Source organism: Populus alba, chromosome 16, assembly GCF_005239225.2.
Source record: "Populus alba chromosome 16, ASM523922v2, whole genome shotgun sequence".
NCBI classification, from domain to species: Eukaryota; Viridiplantae; Streptophyta; class Magnoliopsida; order Malpighiales; family Salicaceae; genus Populus; species Populus alba.
The window spans coordinates 89,528-103,837 of NC_133299.1; the positions used below are offsets into that span (position 1 = coordinate 89,528).

General features: G+C 38.3%; 1 protein-coding gene, 1 long non-coding RNA gene and 1 pseudogene across 2 annotated transcripts; 1 reads left to right on the forward strand and 2 right to left on the reverse strand.

Annotated features, from left to right (window-relative positions):
- Positions 1-1,751: 1,751 nt before the first annotated feature.
- On the reverse strand, positions 1,752-6,202 carry LOC118036614 (probable galacturonosyltransferase 4). Its single transcript, XM_035042365.2, has 9 exons — positions 5,635-6,202; positions 5,525-5,550; positions 5,383-5,424; positions 5,190-5,280; positions 4,908-5,092; positions 3,966-4,228; positions 3,475-3,832; positions 2,625-3,200; positions 1,752-2,368 (listed from the first exon to the last, which is right to left on the reverse strand). Exons 1-9 carry the CDS (start codon positions 5,798-5,800, stop codon positions 2,093-2,095), a joined length of 1,983 nt encoding a protein of 660 aa, XP_034898256.1. The 5' UTR covers positions 5,801-6,202; the 3' UTR covers positions 1,752-2,092.
- Positions 6,203-8,302: 2,100 nt separating this feature from the next.
- LOC118036629 (uncharacterized) lies at positions 8,303-8,814 on the forward strand. The gene is made up of 2 exons (XR_004685410.2): positions 8,303-8,559; positions 8,675-8,814. It is a non-coding gene; the product is annotated as an uncharacterized lncRNA (long non-coding RNA).
- Positions 8,815-9,286: 472 nt separating this feature from the next.
- Positions 9,287-13,906, reverse strand: LOC118036654 (pentatricopeptide repeat-containing protein At3g24000, mitochondrial-like; annotated as a pseudogene).
- Between the last annotated feature and the right edge of the window lie 404 nt (positions 13,907-14,310).

A 14,310-nucleotide genomic window follows, 5' to 3' on the forward strand; every position in this document is an offset into this window, starting at 1 on the left:
AAAGCACAATTCAATGGATAGAGAGGAGGAAGCTGTCTTCAAGTCCAATACAACCACATTGTATATTTGACCTCAGAGGCTCAGACACACTTTCCACTTGTTAGACTTTCATCGATAGGAGTAGAGGGCTGCTTGCCAGCAAAATCAAGATTTGGTTTCTTGAAATCTTGAAATCAATAAATGTCACGTTCTTTCTTGACAGAGTAGGATATTTAAAAGAAACAACTAGGAAAAATAGTGTACCTACTTGCTGGTAGATTATTTTATTCTCAGCAACACAATTTCATTCTTTTATTCTGAATATTTATCTATTTTCAATTAAATTGAATCATTATTAATTAATACACCAAGCTAACGAATCTTATTAAGAATTAAATTGGTCACAACCAAGCTCCCAATGAATCCTACTGAATTTTTTTTAAAAAAATGAAGGTCGTCCGAAATTATTATCAATTCAAGAGTTAACATCCGGGCGGGGCGAGTTCCTTGTTCCACCCGCAAGTTCTGACTAATAATCTCACACACGGAGTGAATAATGATTCATGAATACTTTTTGTCTTGCCAGAAGCATCTGTTGTCTACTCAACTCCGGAACCATAGAGTTCTTCATCATCAACAGTTAACGTCAGGCTCGGCTGTTAAATCCATGGAGGGCGGGGAACTGTCTCTGTGAAATCCAGAACTATCTATAGGAGCTCTTCATCATCAACGGCCAATAATTCATGAATGGATCTTAGAGAGCCAACGCAACTTGGATCTCGAAGGCAGCCCCGCGCATCTTGTTCGGGCAATACCTTCACGGACTCATCTATGCTGTGGGACCCGTGCAATAAGAACCGAAATAGAGAAAGCAACAACCAAGGCAGACAGACACGGACAAACGAGTGGAGTCCCACCACGTGAGGAAGGAGGAGGAGGAGGATATCTTACCGTGAACCCTAACTGTAACTGCTGCGACTAATGAAGAACAGGCTGTCCCTGCCCCATGCCCCTGCCTTGTGGGCCACTATGAATTCATTGCATGAACGGATTGATTTAATTAGCCAACTCACTCCTCTCACTATCACATCACATCACATCACATCACAGCTTGATTGCTAGAAATATTGGGCAACAACCAGCCCAGCTCTCACTAGTCTCACCCTTTTCTTTTTCTGCCTCAAACCCTCCCACTCCCAGCTGGGTCCAGTATTCTAACACACACACGCACGAAAACAAGTGTCGGTGGGTGAAAAATGACCGATGTTCACGCAGAGCCTGAAAGAAACGAAGAAAAAGAAATCAAGGACAGACAAGGAAAAAGAGAAGGGGCAGGCAGTGCTATCTATTACTCCGTCGATGGAATAAAGGGGATTTTATACCAGTCATCACGACCCTGTACGCTCAGGAATCAACGGACGGACCTTCACACTCTTGCAAGACAGGAAACAGGAACGCAAGAGAAACGAACAGTTGTTCCAAGTACCGCGAGCTACCATGCTCATGCAAGTATCGAGATAGGGTCTAGTAATGTTATTTCTACGACATACAATATATGAAATGAATCAAGCGCAAGCTCCATAATCCAGAATGTAGCAAGATCACAAGAGACGCGGCATGCATCCTCCTTCTCTCTAAAATGCATCGCATTTACGCCTCTCTTCTGAACAGAGAAAACAAGAAATTGACCAAATAAAAGAGAGGGTTTCACAATCTCTCCAGAAAATGATGACAAAGGACTTAACAACGAGGCTGAGACCAGAACACGGATGTAAACTCAAAAGATTAATACGTCTTCTTTTCTTCTTTTAGTTTGCGATCATTTACAAATACACCTGCTAATTTGCAGGTATGTAATATGGGTACCAAAATCAACTAACATGCATAGTGGCCTCAATCTACCATCCAAAAAAGGAAAGGAAAAAAATGTATACATAAAGAATTACACTCGAGCTTCTACTTCGTTTATGAAAGGACATACAAGGTGTTGCAAACCTGTAAAAATGTTGGCACAGGATGTGGAAGAGCCAACAAAGTGATGTGGACCTGTAAAATGTTGGCACAGCATTTGCATGGAGCTCTAATGAATGGATGACACCACGAGGACTATATTTTATGGATTGATGTTGCACTCTCGCAAATATGCATGATCATAATCAACATATTTTGCCCAGTTGCTTCGATACTTGGGCATGCCTATTTCAAGCCATGGTTTCATGTTGCCATTGTAATGTATAACAGCTGCTCGTTCAATTTCTCTTTGGCTCACATTGGGATTATAGCCAAGGCCCAGAACATGCCAACGTCGCTCGAGGGGGTGAGTCCGTTTCCAAAAAGTAATGAGGCCAGGTGGCAGAGTCCCCAACTTCCATAATTGTCTGTCATGATTCTGTTCACAAACAAAATTTCTTTAGAACCTACAGCAACATAAGACAACCAGAGCTAACTTTTCGAGCATAAATTGATGTTTGAGTTACGCATGTGCTGGAATAAATTAAGATTTAAGAATGAATATTGCATGTATCCAGGCTTATTCTCCAATTTTGAACTAAAACCACTTGTCTAGTTGTAAAAGGTACCAATTTTGAATTCCATTAAACTTGGAACTCTACCCGCAAAAATACATCTTCAAGTAGGTTGCTTACCAGCTTCTGCCATGTATGATATACATCAGTGATGTTTTGCCTCTTCCATTCCTTCAAATCAAAGATGTTCATTCCATATGCCCATCCACAAGCACGTGGATCAAAATTCTTTGAGATAAGAGGATTTGAGAAGTTGAGATATCGATCAAAACGATGGAAGTTTTCTCCGCAGGTCTCTACAGCACCATTCACATTACCCTTCAAATCAAGGGACCAAAGGCCAGTAAGATCCTTCTGCACCACTATATCATCATCTAAGAATAACACCTTGTTGAGCTTTGGGAAAATCTCTGGCAGGTAAAAGCGAAGATGGTTCAGGATGGACAGGTACTTTGGGTTCCGGTACTTCAAATTCGAATCAGAACTGGCACGAGCTGCCCTGAAGTAATAATCGATCATTGATCGAGAACCCAACTGCTTCAGAACAGGACTGTAACTTGAATTTAACCATGTGAATTCTTCAATGTTCTGGACCTGAATAGTGGCTACACCGGGTCGATTTACTAGAAACCACATCCTCATTGCTGCATAGTTGAGTCTATCACTAACAATGTGGAAAACAAGCTTCGAAGGATGCTGCAGATAAGTCAACTAAAAGTGATCAGTTTAAGGATGTAAATTAAAATAAAAAGTCTCAGATATAAATGAAAAACCAACTTCACTAATGCTATCATGCTGCCTTCCCCTTTCCAAAAGGAGAATTGAAGGAAGTGGAGATGGAAAACTAAATACTAAATTCAAAAAGAAACTATTTTAGCTTTCTTTGAATCAGCTCCTCTTTGGCTTTCTAAGATCTCCTTAGCAACCAAAGAGAGCGTGTTGATGTTCAAATAGAGTATCTTTTGTTTACCTTAGAATTGGTAATGGTGGAGTTTACAACCACTGCTGCTGCCAAAACATTATCCGAGAATAGTGCAATATGGTGAAGTGAAGGGTCATCCAATTTCTCTTGATTTGGAAATTGCTGTTCAGTAGAATTCAAATTATAATACTCCGTTGTCAGGCGCAACGGAAGACAGTGCAAACCTTTAGGCAGTGTCTTTGCAGTTAATTGCGTCAAGAACATGGTCTGCTTCTTATGGACTCGGAGTTGCTCTTCTGTTGAGTGGAGCATTGCCCGGAGCTTCTTTACCATAGTAGCACAGTCATCCTGCATTTGCTTGCCCTTTTCCAGCAATTGGTCCATTGCATTCAATTTCGCATAGGCACTATAATACAAACCAACAAGAATTCCATTATCAGAAGGGGGGGAACATAACAATCTATTAACATTTTTTTTTTCTCACAACGGAGCAATTTAGCTAGCCAGCCAATTTCGATATGTTTTAGAAAGAAGCTTACTTCTTTGGCAGATCAGAATCTTTAGTTGCATCTACAAGTACACGTTGAACTTCCTTTACCCGCATTCGAAGCTCCCTTGTAAAGTGGGGATTGTTCTTTGTTGCCGGAAGGGACAGGTACACCCTTGCCTTGATAAGCTGATCTCTGAGCTGCCGCACCCGAGCATCTGGCATAGCTGTTTGATCTGCCTGTTTATTGGTTTCAGTTAACAGAGCATCCTTCTCATCATTGTCGCCCGAGTTTACAGCAGATTGTTGTTCAAGCTAATCAAAAAAGGACCAAAGAGTTACAAAATTTTAGTTCACCTGTAACTTATAAAATACTTTCACCATAGAAAACTTTCTTCATTCTTTTGTTTTCCCATATTGTATTTGAGGCCTAAAAGAAATTCAGCAAGCAGGGCATTCATTTTGGAAAAGATACAGCTGTCGCACTGTAACTCTGTTCAAATTATTAAGAAAAAGTAACAGATTGAGTTGACAATCAGTATGGTTCGTAGCCAATTCAATAGTTCCATCCAAATTGTTAATGGGGTGTGTTCTTTAAGTCTTGAAAAGTGATAGAATCGCTTTTTTCTAGAGATAAATTCTGCATGCACCTTCTATTGCAAGGGAATGTGACGCAATAGAAGAATATTCTACTTCGTAGTTATTTGAATATGGGAAGGGACGGAGAGCCTTTCGAGATGACTATTTCCAACAGCTGGAAGTAATTGACATATAGAGTAGACCAAGCTTTAAAAACAAGTAATGAACATGGCCACAGAACATCAAACTTAGCAAAGCATCACCAAAAACGAATTATTCCTCAAAATATAATTCAAACCTTAATAAAAAAAAGGAGCTGCCAAAGACTTTTTGCACATGCCCACGTTCTCATAGCATTTAAAAAAAAAAAAAAAAACAAACAACAATTGAAAATGGAAATTAAAATCAAATGTACCTGAACTTGAGTTTCCTGTTGGCTTTCCTGTTCACTTCCGTTGTCTGACTGGGATTCCTCCTCTTCCTGATTAGTGGTCTGAATGATCTGTTTGATGATATTGTCGGTTTGAGAATGAACTTCGTCATCAGTGGCAGATAGTACTCTAGCATATTTATGTTCTCTTGCATCAGGCAACTGCAAATCTAATGAACAAAATGATACCCAAAATTAGAAATCCAAGAAAGATGGGAAATTTTGAAAGAGAAGAAAGAAGAAGAAAAAGAAGAAGAAAGCACAGACCTTTTTCAGTCAGAATGGTATTGGAGGAGGAGTTGATGTGATCAGTATACACAATTCCAATGGGTTCTTTAATCACGGTAGATGATTCCTCCTACAGTGAGAAATAGAAGAGGTTAGATCTGGAATTCAGCACTGAATTACAAGCAAGAGGAGAAACTTTTAAGACATAGAAAGAAGTTAAGGATAGACAGACCTGGGGCAACACATTGAGATGTCTGGTATCAGTAGGGAGAGTCTGCAAAACCAAAAAGACATGGAGAATATTATTATGACAAAATGTTAATAAAGCAGTGGGTTAAGGAAAAAGAAGGAGAGGAGAAGGGGATTGAACATACAAAAGCATTAACATCTTCTTGTTTTGCTGCGGAACAGAGAATAATCATTAATAAACAACACTACTTCAAAGAAAAAGGAGAGAGGGAGAGGATAAGAAATGAAAACTTACAAGAAGAAGGGGTAAAGGAGGAGGATAATTTATCAGTATAAAGAAGAATGGGAGACAAGACAGTGAGGAAGAGCAACCCAATCACCAGATTTCTCATCCTCATCGTGGTGAGAATCCCAGAAAAGACTTTTGTTGTGGATGTATGAGAGAAAGAAACTGCATTCATCAAATTATTAAAGAGAACAACAGCAGGAGGAGGAGATCATAGAGTGTTGGTTTGAAGAAAGAGAGCGAGAAAGAGGCCTTTTTCTTGATTGCGGCGTGGATGGATGGATGGGTCAAACAAACAAAAACAGATTGAGGGAGAGAGGGAGAGAGAGAGAGAGAGAGGTTTAATAAAAGAAAAGTATGCGATTACAGCAGCAACAGCGTTGAGTTGTGGGTACGATAATGAAAGAATAATGAATATAGGATAGGAAAGGTGAGGTGAGGAGTGAGATGACAGGCAGGCACAGCAGAAAAACTGAGATTAGTAAACAACAACAACGGGAGATGAGAAGATGAAGATGAGGTTGAAGGGAGGATCAAGGAACCGTGTTTTTGTCCTTTGCTTTTTTACCTACACGCGGCCCAGCAGGAAAGATTCCACCTCCCTCCCCTTGTTGATTTAATATATAATCTACTTGGTCCCTTTTGTTTCAAAACTCTCAATTTAACCCTTCACGGACATAAATTAGCTCTCCATCTCACGTGCGTGCTGAGGCACTCTCCCTCTCCCTCTCCTCAGCCGTAACTAGTTAACGACAGCATGCTTATGAAATACTTGAACATTCATTTACAAGTAAGCGAGTAACGTGCGTGTGTGTCTCTCCTCTATTCTATACACTTAATCATTAAATTAAAATATACCATTAATAACGATCGATGCCTTCTCCTTTCTTGATCGCCAACTCTTATTTCTCCAAGCATTTTCAGTATTATTTTGTAATTAAAAAAACATTAAATTAATATTTTTATTTCTTAATTATTTGAATATTTTAATACCAAAAATAAAAAATTATTTAAATACATCTTTAATTAAGATAAAAAAAAAAAACACGTCTTACTATTACCAAACACATGTGACATAGGGCCCGTCCTCTCATAGACAATAAAGAGGAACTACACCCTCGTAGAGGAATAGATGCTCTCCTCCCCCACCACTTATTGTATGCATTGCATAGATCAAGATGAATGGTGGGAGTATATTAATATTTCTCAGTAGTTATTAATTTATTATTATTATTATTATAAAGTACACATAAATAAAACACGTAGCTAAAATACTGTAGAGTTTACTGTACACACGTAAACAAAAGACTATTTATTATGACAGTAGAATTACGCTCTTGTAATTTGAAGAAATTCTTTACAATTAACGTAAGCAAAAGACTACTTATTATGACACGTACAGGAATAGATGCTCTCCTCTCACATGTTGACACGTGAGGGGCGCGTACGGCACTTATCAATGGTGAAATCTGTTGTTCCACCATTTAATTAGAAGTGCCTCCTCTCCTTCATCCTCCTGCTGGGACGCATGATGATGGTTGATGAGTGATTTGTCGTTGATGATGATTTTTTTTTTACCTTCTTTTCTCTTTTGCACAAAAGTTCATGCATGTCCTTTATTTATTTTTATTTTTTAAAAGTTTGGTTCTTATATTTTTGATAATTTATTTTAGTCCTTGACTCTTGTAGAAAAGTTCTTAATGTTTTCAATTTAATCTTTAAATTGTGATTTGTCATTTTTTTTTAATTTAGTCATTATTTTTTTTGATTTATGATTTTTTTATTAGCTATTTTGTTAAAGTTTTATTGTTTTTAATTTTATCCTTCAATCAAAGTTTATGTTTTTTTTTTTCAGTGGAGCCCCATACTTTTGAATTCTTTTTTTTTTTTTGTTAAAGTATTTTTCTTTTAAATTTAACCCTTCAATTTTATTTTTTTATGCCCTCTAGTTTTTTTTTTCACCCTCATTATTTTAATTATATTTTTTTGTATGATAGATTTTTTTTCTCTAGTTTCATCCTTCAATCTAAGTTCAAAAGTGATATTGTCTTTTCACATAGGTTTTTTTTTTGTTAATACTATAATTATGGAGGGTGTTTTGGACCTTTTGCTCTCAATAAATATTTTTTAATAAAAAAGATGCGGAGATATGGATATCACGCATTGGCGTGTGGCTCGCGTGTAGGAGACGCTCACACTTCTTAGATAGTTCATACAGCACCTCCTGGTGAGCAAATATGTTGTTTCGTGGTTTTATTAGACGCGCCGCCTCTCCCTCATCCTCCTAGCATGGCATATGATGATAGTTGATAAGCAGTTTTATAGTCAAGTTTATGTTTTCTTTCTAGTTTGATCTTTATTTTTTTTTTTTTATTATTTTGTTAAAATTGTTTTCTTTTAAATTTAACCCTTCAATTTTATTATTTTTATGCTCATAATTTTTTTTCACTTTCATTCTTATTTTTTTATAATAGATTTTTTCCATGATTTCATCCTTTAATATAGGTCCAAGGGTTATTTTTATCTTTTCGCATGGGTTTTGTTGTTACTGCCAGAAATACAGAGGGTGTTTTGAACATTTTGTTCCAAATAATTAATTTTATAATAAAAAAGGTGCAAGGATGTAGACTTCAGGCATAAAACGCTTCTCGATATTCAAATCTATTGTTATGTCGTTTTATTAGCGGCGATGTTTATTAGATGGCTATATAAGATTTTTAATTTATATTTTGAATTTTTTTATATAAAAAGATAAATCAAAATAGTCTATTTACTAATTTTTTTTTATTTTAAATTACGGAGCACCGGTATCTAGAATACCCATAAAGCAGGAAGTGTCGGCACAACAGCTATGGGTGTGGAAAATAGGAAAGCTAGGGTAGGACCACCACCACCAGCAGCTGTCTGCTACAGGGACCATCTCCATAATTAAGGGTTTGCTTCTTTCTCTCCTCCTTTCACTTTAATAATCTCTCCATCGAACGCTTTTGTTGCATCAATCACTGTAGCACTACTAGAAATGATGATTTATGTTTTGTGTAATCGGCAGAAAGCAGCGGCAGCGGCAGCTAGCTAGCGAGATTGTTATTCACAGAGACATGGCTTGCGTGGTGAGCAAGATAAAGCATCCAGTGGATCCCCAGCAAAGGAAATCGTGGCTCGAAAAGAACGGTGAGTGACCGGAAAATGTGAATAAAAACAACAACATCGATCACGGCCACAACACAAGTCGGAACAAACCACCGCTGGACCACTTCTTGTAGTGTAAGAAAATATACAACCAAGATGGAAAATATATAGAGAATCTCACCATGAACAAATTAAGCTATTTCCAGCTCTCTCTCGTTTCCTAATTTTGTCCATAATTAACCAACAAAGGTCATTTTCATTCATTGGCAAGACTATTTATAAGCAATCAAGCAATCAACGATATCAATCTCAGTTTATACACACACACACACCCCCAAGAAACTTCAAAAAATAAAGGTAGAAGCCCAATTTGACCAGCTTATATCAACCTTGAAGTCTAGTATCTTGCGAGGCTTCATTTGATTACTTTCAATTTTTTTTTTTTTTTTTAAAATTTTTTGAGAGTTTTCGTAAAGTTTATAATATTAAAAATAATTTTTTTTAAAAAAATATTATTTTAATATATAAATGATTTTAAAAAACAAATTGTATCACACTTCTAATAAAAAAATACTTAAAAAAACAACCTCACATTAAACAGCAACCTCCGTTGCACTCCCAGCATGACACTCTCAAACAGGACCAGCTGTATACTGGGTTTGCAATGCTAGAGAATGAAGAAAAACCCATCAAGATTCCTAGTGGGTTGTGTGCATGCAATGCAAATGCAAACTTTGCAGTGATTAGCTAAGCTAGGACTAGGCACCATTGTTATGGAGCAGGGAGGTCGAGGTTCAATCAACAGTGGCCTCCATTTCCAATGACCAAGCATTAATCTCCTCAAACTTGTCCACCGGAACGTCTATGCATGATCCAATGCAGGTGGCTTCTGGTGTAGCTTCCCACAAGTGTTGTCCAGAAAATTCAGCGGCAGATGTTGTACTGTAATAGAGAGATGAGGAGAATATTGTGTCCTCCAAACACCACTCCTCCTCGTCTGCCTTTGAGATCATGCTGCTGCCTTCTTCTTTTAGCCAGGGGAAATCAAATACCCCAAATGCGAAATTGTTTTCTCCGGTAATTTCATTGCTGGTGTTGCTGTCCTCTTCATGGTTGCATGATCTCCTCTCGATTTTGATGTCGTTCCTTACACTACGTGGCTGGCTAGGATGATCAGCTTGCATCTTTGTAGATTTATTTGAGGACTCCTCCTTCACCTCTTCTTCTTCTTCCTCCTCTCTTCCTCTCTTCCTCTTGATCTCTTGCTCCATTACTTGTATTATGTATCTGTAGAGAGATATGATCATGGCCACATTATTGCATGCTCAGAAAACCAACCCGATTCACAGGTACATACAAGACTCTCTACCAATGCAATAAAAAATGCCATGTAGTCTGAAATGCATTGAAGAAACTAGCTGGGAGAGTGATCACATGAAAGAATCTGTTATATACAAAGGGCAAAACCAAGAGACAAAATGCTCATCATACAAATTCAAAGAAAACAGCTGAATCTAGAAATGAAATGAAAGATACATCATGCATGTGTTATAATAATGAACTCACAGCTCCAATCAAATCATTGTGTCGACAAGATAAATTAAACTTTGATCTCTTTTTTCCTGTCTATGTGTCTGAGTCTCTGTATGTATATCTTACCTCTTTGAGGGCTCTAAGGGGACTTCCTGATCTTGTTTGAGAAGAGACTACTTTTGCTTGGTGTTGTTGTTAGCTAAAGAAGAATGATGATATGATTAAGCTTTGCTCACACGCTACGCTATTTTAAGCTAAAACAGTCCCAACCACAACACACACTTCTGTCACGCCTTTTACCATGCATCTGCTGTTTCTCTCTCTCTCTCTCTCTCTCTTACAGCTGCAGAAACGGCAAAACAATCAATCAAACAAACGGGCTGTTGGTTCCTTATTTTGCGTTTCCTTTTCCTCTTCCTTCCTTCAAACCTCGTCCCTTGGTCTCTCTGTGTTTTTACTCTATTTTTAGACTCATATACAGAAGAGAGCCTGCCACTACCAGGCTCGTTGCATTTTTTTCGCAACATCATGTTTTAATCTTCTCTACTCACATGAGTTTCATGTAGATTAATTATTATAAACTAACATTACTATGATAATACTGCCATGTGAAGTGAATTAAGAACTATTGCTCCTCGGCATGCCTTTTATTCCTTTGTCCTCGTCTTTGACACCTCATTGTAATGTCCACCCAGAATAATATACCGGATCCCTAATTTTTCTCCTTTGTAATGTTGTTTTTTTATGGCTGAGATGCTGTATAACAACAAACACAACAACATTAACAATGTGGATTTTGAAGGGTTCAATCCAATCCAATCTCCTTCTGTTCTTAATTGCCTGCAATGCTTGACCAAGAAAAAATATTTGTGGGCAGAAGGGACTTCAAGTTCTATAGCATTTCTATCAATGAGCTATATATAGCAGGCATTTCTGAGGCGTCGTTCTAATCCATGAAATATTACGTAAACTGTATGATGATTTATGCTAGAGAACAGAAAAGTTATGCTCTTTGTAATGGATGTAGGATATTCTTCCTCAAAACCCCATTGGCAAGGTTACGATAGTTAATGAGACTCCTGGCTGCATGTTGCTCGCTAATTTCTTATGATGTTGCGGGCAGAAACTGAGTCCTGATATGATGCTGGGACATTTCATTTCTGAGAGAAAAGTGAAGTTTTCATTTCAAGCAGTGTTCAATCGTTCACAACCACAGCAGAGTTAAATGGACACAGAGCATCATGCTCAGTAGCAAATCTAGGATATTTTCAGAAAATGAATGGAGCATTCAATAGGACTGCTGGATACAGTCTACTGAAGAGTATGGACATAATCTATATTTCATTTATTTTACTCATTAACGCATGCATTAATTTATTAAATGAAACTAACATCAAGGGAGCCATTGCTATTGCTTTTGCACCTGAAATTGACTGCTCCCAGTTGAAGATAATCTCTCCTGATCTTGTTCTGCAGATTCTCCTGCTGCTATCTCTTCTCTCTCTACTCTTCTTTTGTTTCGGCCAGTTTCTTTTTGCAGATTCTCTTGTTGTGTGCTTCTTGTAAGTAAATTCCCCAATCTTTTCAACTAAGCGCGTAATAACAGTCCATTCAATGTTTCTTCAGGAAGTTTATTTCTGTATCATCATCAAACTGCAGCTGAGATTTTGCATTTGTATGAATGAGAACCGTGTTGTGGTTGTGCTCTTGCAGCCATTACCCAACGCATATTCTCGCTGTCTCTCACCCTTGCAATGCGTTTGATCTTATAATTTGCACACAACACCATGCTCCCCACCCTGCTCTGTTCAAATATGCTTTGTGACTTGAATTGTCACCGGGGAACAAATTTATCCTCACAGCTCAAGTAATTTGTCCATATGCTGCCAGCGGAGAACAAACGCCACAGATTTCTCTTCCTTATTTAGAGATGGAGATAGTAAATGTCTAGTCAATTCCCATTCAGTTCAAAAGACTAACAACCACTTGGTTATTCCTTGATAACCAGCACTACCAGTGGTCCCCACATGAACAGGCACCATCACGAAAATGATGAAACCGATTGGTAACTCTGATCGTGATTTTCCTTTCCACCATCTTAGACACAAACTTGAATGAAAATCACCACAAACTCTGATGTTCTTGTTGATGCGGATGGTGGATCCAGGAGGGCGTTGAGAAGTGCAAAAGCTAGAGCAAGCTTCTCGCTACGGTTTTGCAACTTTGCTTCCCTCTTGCTGGTCCATAAACGAAAGCACATGGCTCCTCTCTGGGACAACCAATTTCCTTGATCTTATCACTAATTTGCTCCCATATATCACGGATCTCTCTTCTCTGAGGATGTGTATCGTCATCTGCCACAAACATGCGCACTTCATTCTCCATCTCCACCCAACTACGTACAAGCTGGTTTTTTTTTTCATTCCCCTTTCTTTCACCATCTTTCTCGCTTCAGCAGCATCATTCCATCTGCCAGCTAATGCATATACATTATAGAGCAATACGTGGGTCCCTGGATAGTGAGAATCTAGTTCAAAAATACGTTCATCTGCATGACTACCTAACTCCATATTCTAATGCATCCTAAAAGCACCCAGCAACTCCCCCCCGACAGCAGCAGTGGTTTTAATTGGCATTTCACTTATGAATTGTTTGGCTCGATCAAGATGTCAAGCTCGACCAAGAAGATCAACCATTGTGACATAAAGTGAAACTTGTCGTTCTACGTTGTATTTCTTCATGAGTGGAAGTAAAGCTGTCCTTCATCCAAAAGGCCCGCATGGCTACAAGCAGTAAGAACACACAAGAAAGTTGGTTCAGTAGGAGCAATACTAGTCCTCAGCATTTCTTCGAACCTTTGTAAAGCTACCTTCCCAAGTCCAAGTTGAGCATATCCAGTACACATTGAATTCCAAGAAACGACATATCCCGTTTTACCAACCTATCAAAAACTTTCTTTGCATCCTCAATGCTGCCCGATTTTGCATACATGTCAAGCAAAGTGTTTCCAACAAAAGCAACTAGCTTTTCACCCCGTTTTATCACAAGGGCACGAACCCATCTCCCTTGCTCCAGTGATCCAATGCTAGCACAAGCACTAGGAGAACTAGAATAGGTGAAGTGAGTAATTTCAACATTCTCCCTCAACATGTTCGAGAACAAACGAAAAGCCTTGTCTGTATGACACTTCCTAGCATAGCCAACAATCAAAGAATTCCAAGACACCTCATTTTTGTTCACCATAACATCAAATATCAACTGGGCTTCCTCCAAATGATCTCTCCTAGCATGCATGTCCAAAAATAAACCAGCCAAAGTGAACTGATTAGGTTGCAATCCAATCCTCAGCGTTTCAGGGAGAAAACAAGCGCATCCTGAGGTCTATCATGCTTAGAATACGCAGTAATCAAAGAAGTCCAAGTGACAACATCTCTGCTAAGCATTTCATCAACATGTTGAGATGGGTATTTTGCATAACAAGATCGTTTCTGAATCTCGAATTGAGAAGCTGTGCATGAATAATCTTCCCTTCATTTAGTTCGTTAAAATGAGCGCATCTCTTTAGCAACGTTCGATATTTTTTTCGCTGATCAAGATCAAAATAACCACGGTTGATCATGTTCAATTTTTTTTTTTTGTCATTCTCTTTACCAAATGGGCCACCATGTGGCATGTCTCAAAGTTCAACACGACTTTTCAATCAAAGCACGGAAAATTTACATTTCGTTGTTCAACACGACTTTTCAACCAACCTTTAGCTATCCACCACAGATTATATAACAACAAGATGTTCTTCCACCAAACTGTGTTCTGAAGCACTACAAACTGCCAAACCCAGAAATCAGGCGCCCACTGCCTCACTTTCATGTTTTAGTCCTTTCCTCTTCTTTCTCCCTAACCTCTTTATAACTTGTAACCTCACTCATAAGTCATATCCAAGTCCAAGAACCTCCAATATTCTACCTCCTGTTCTTTTCCATGTTCAGTCTTTCAGGCTCAGGCTTCTCCTTTTCAGGCACCCTC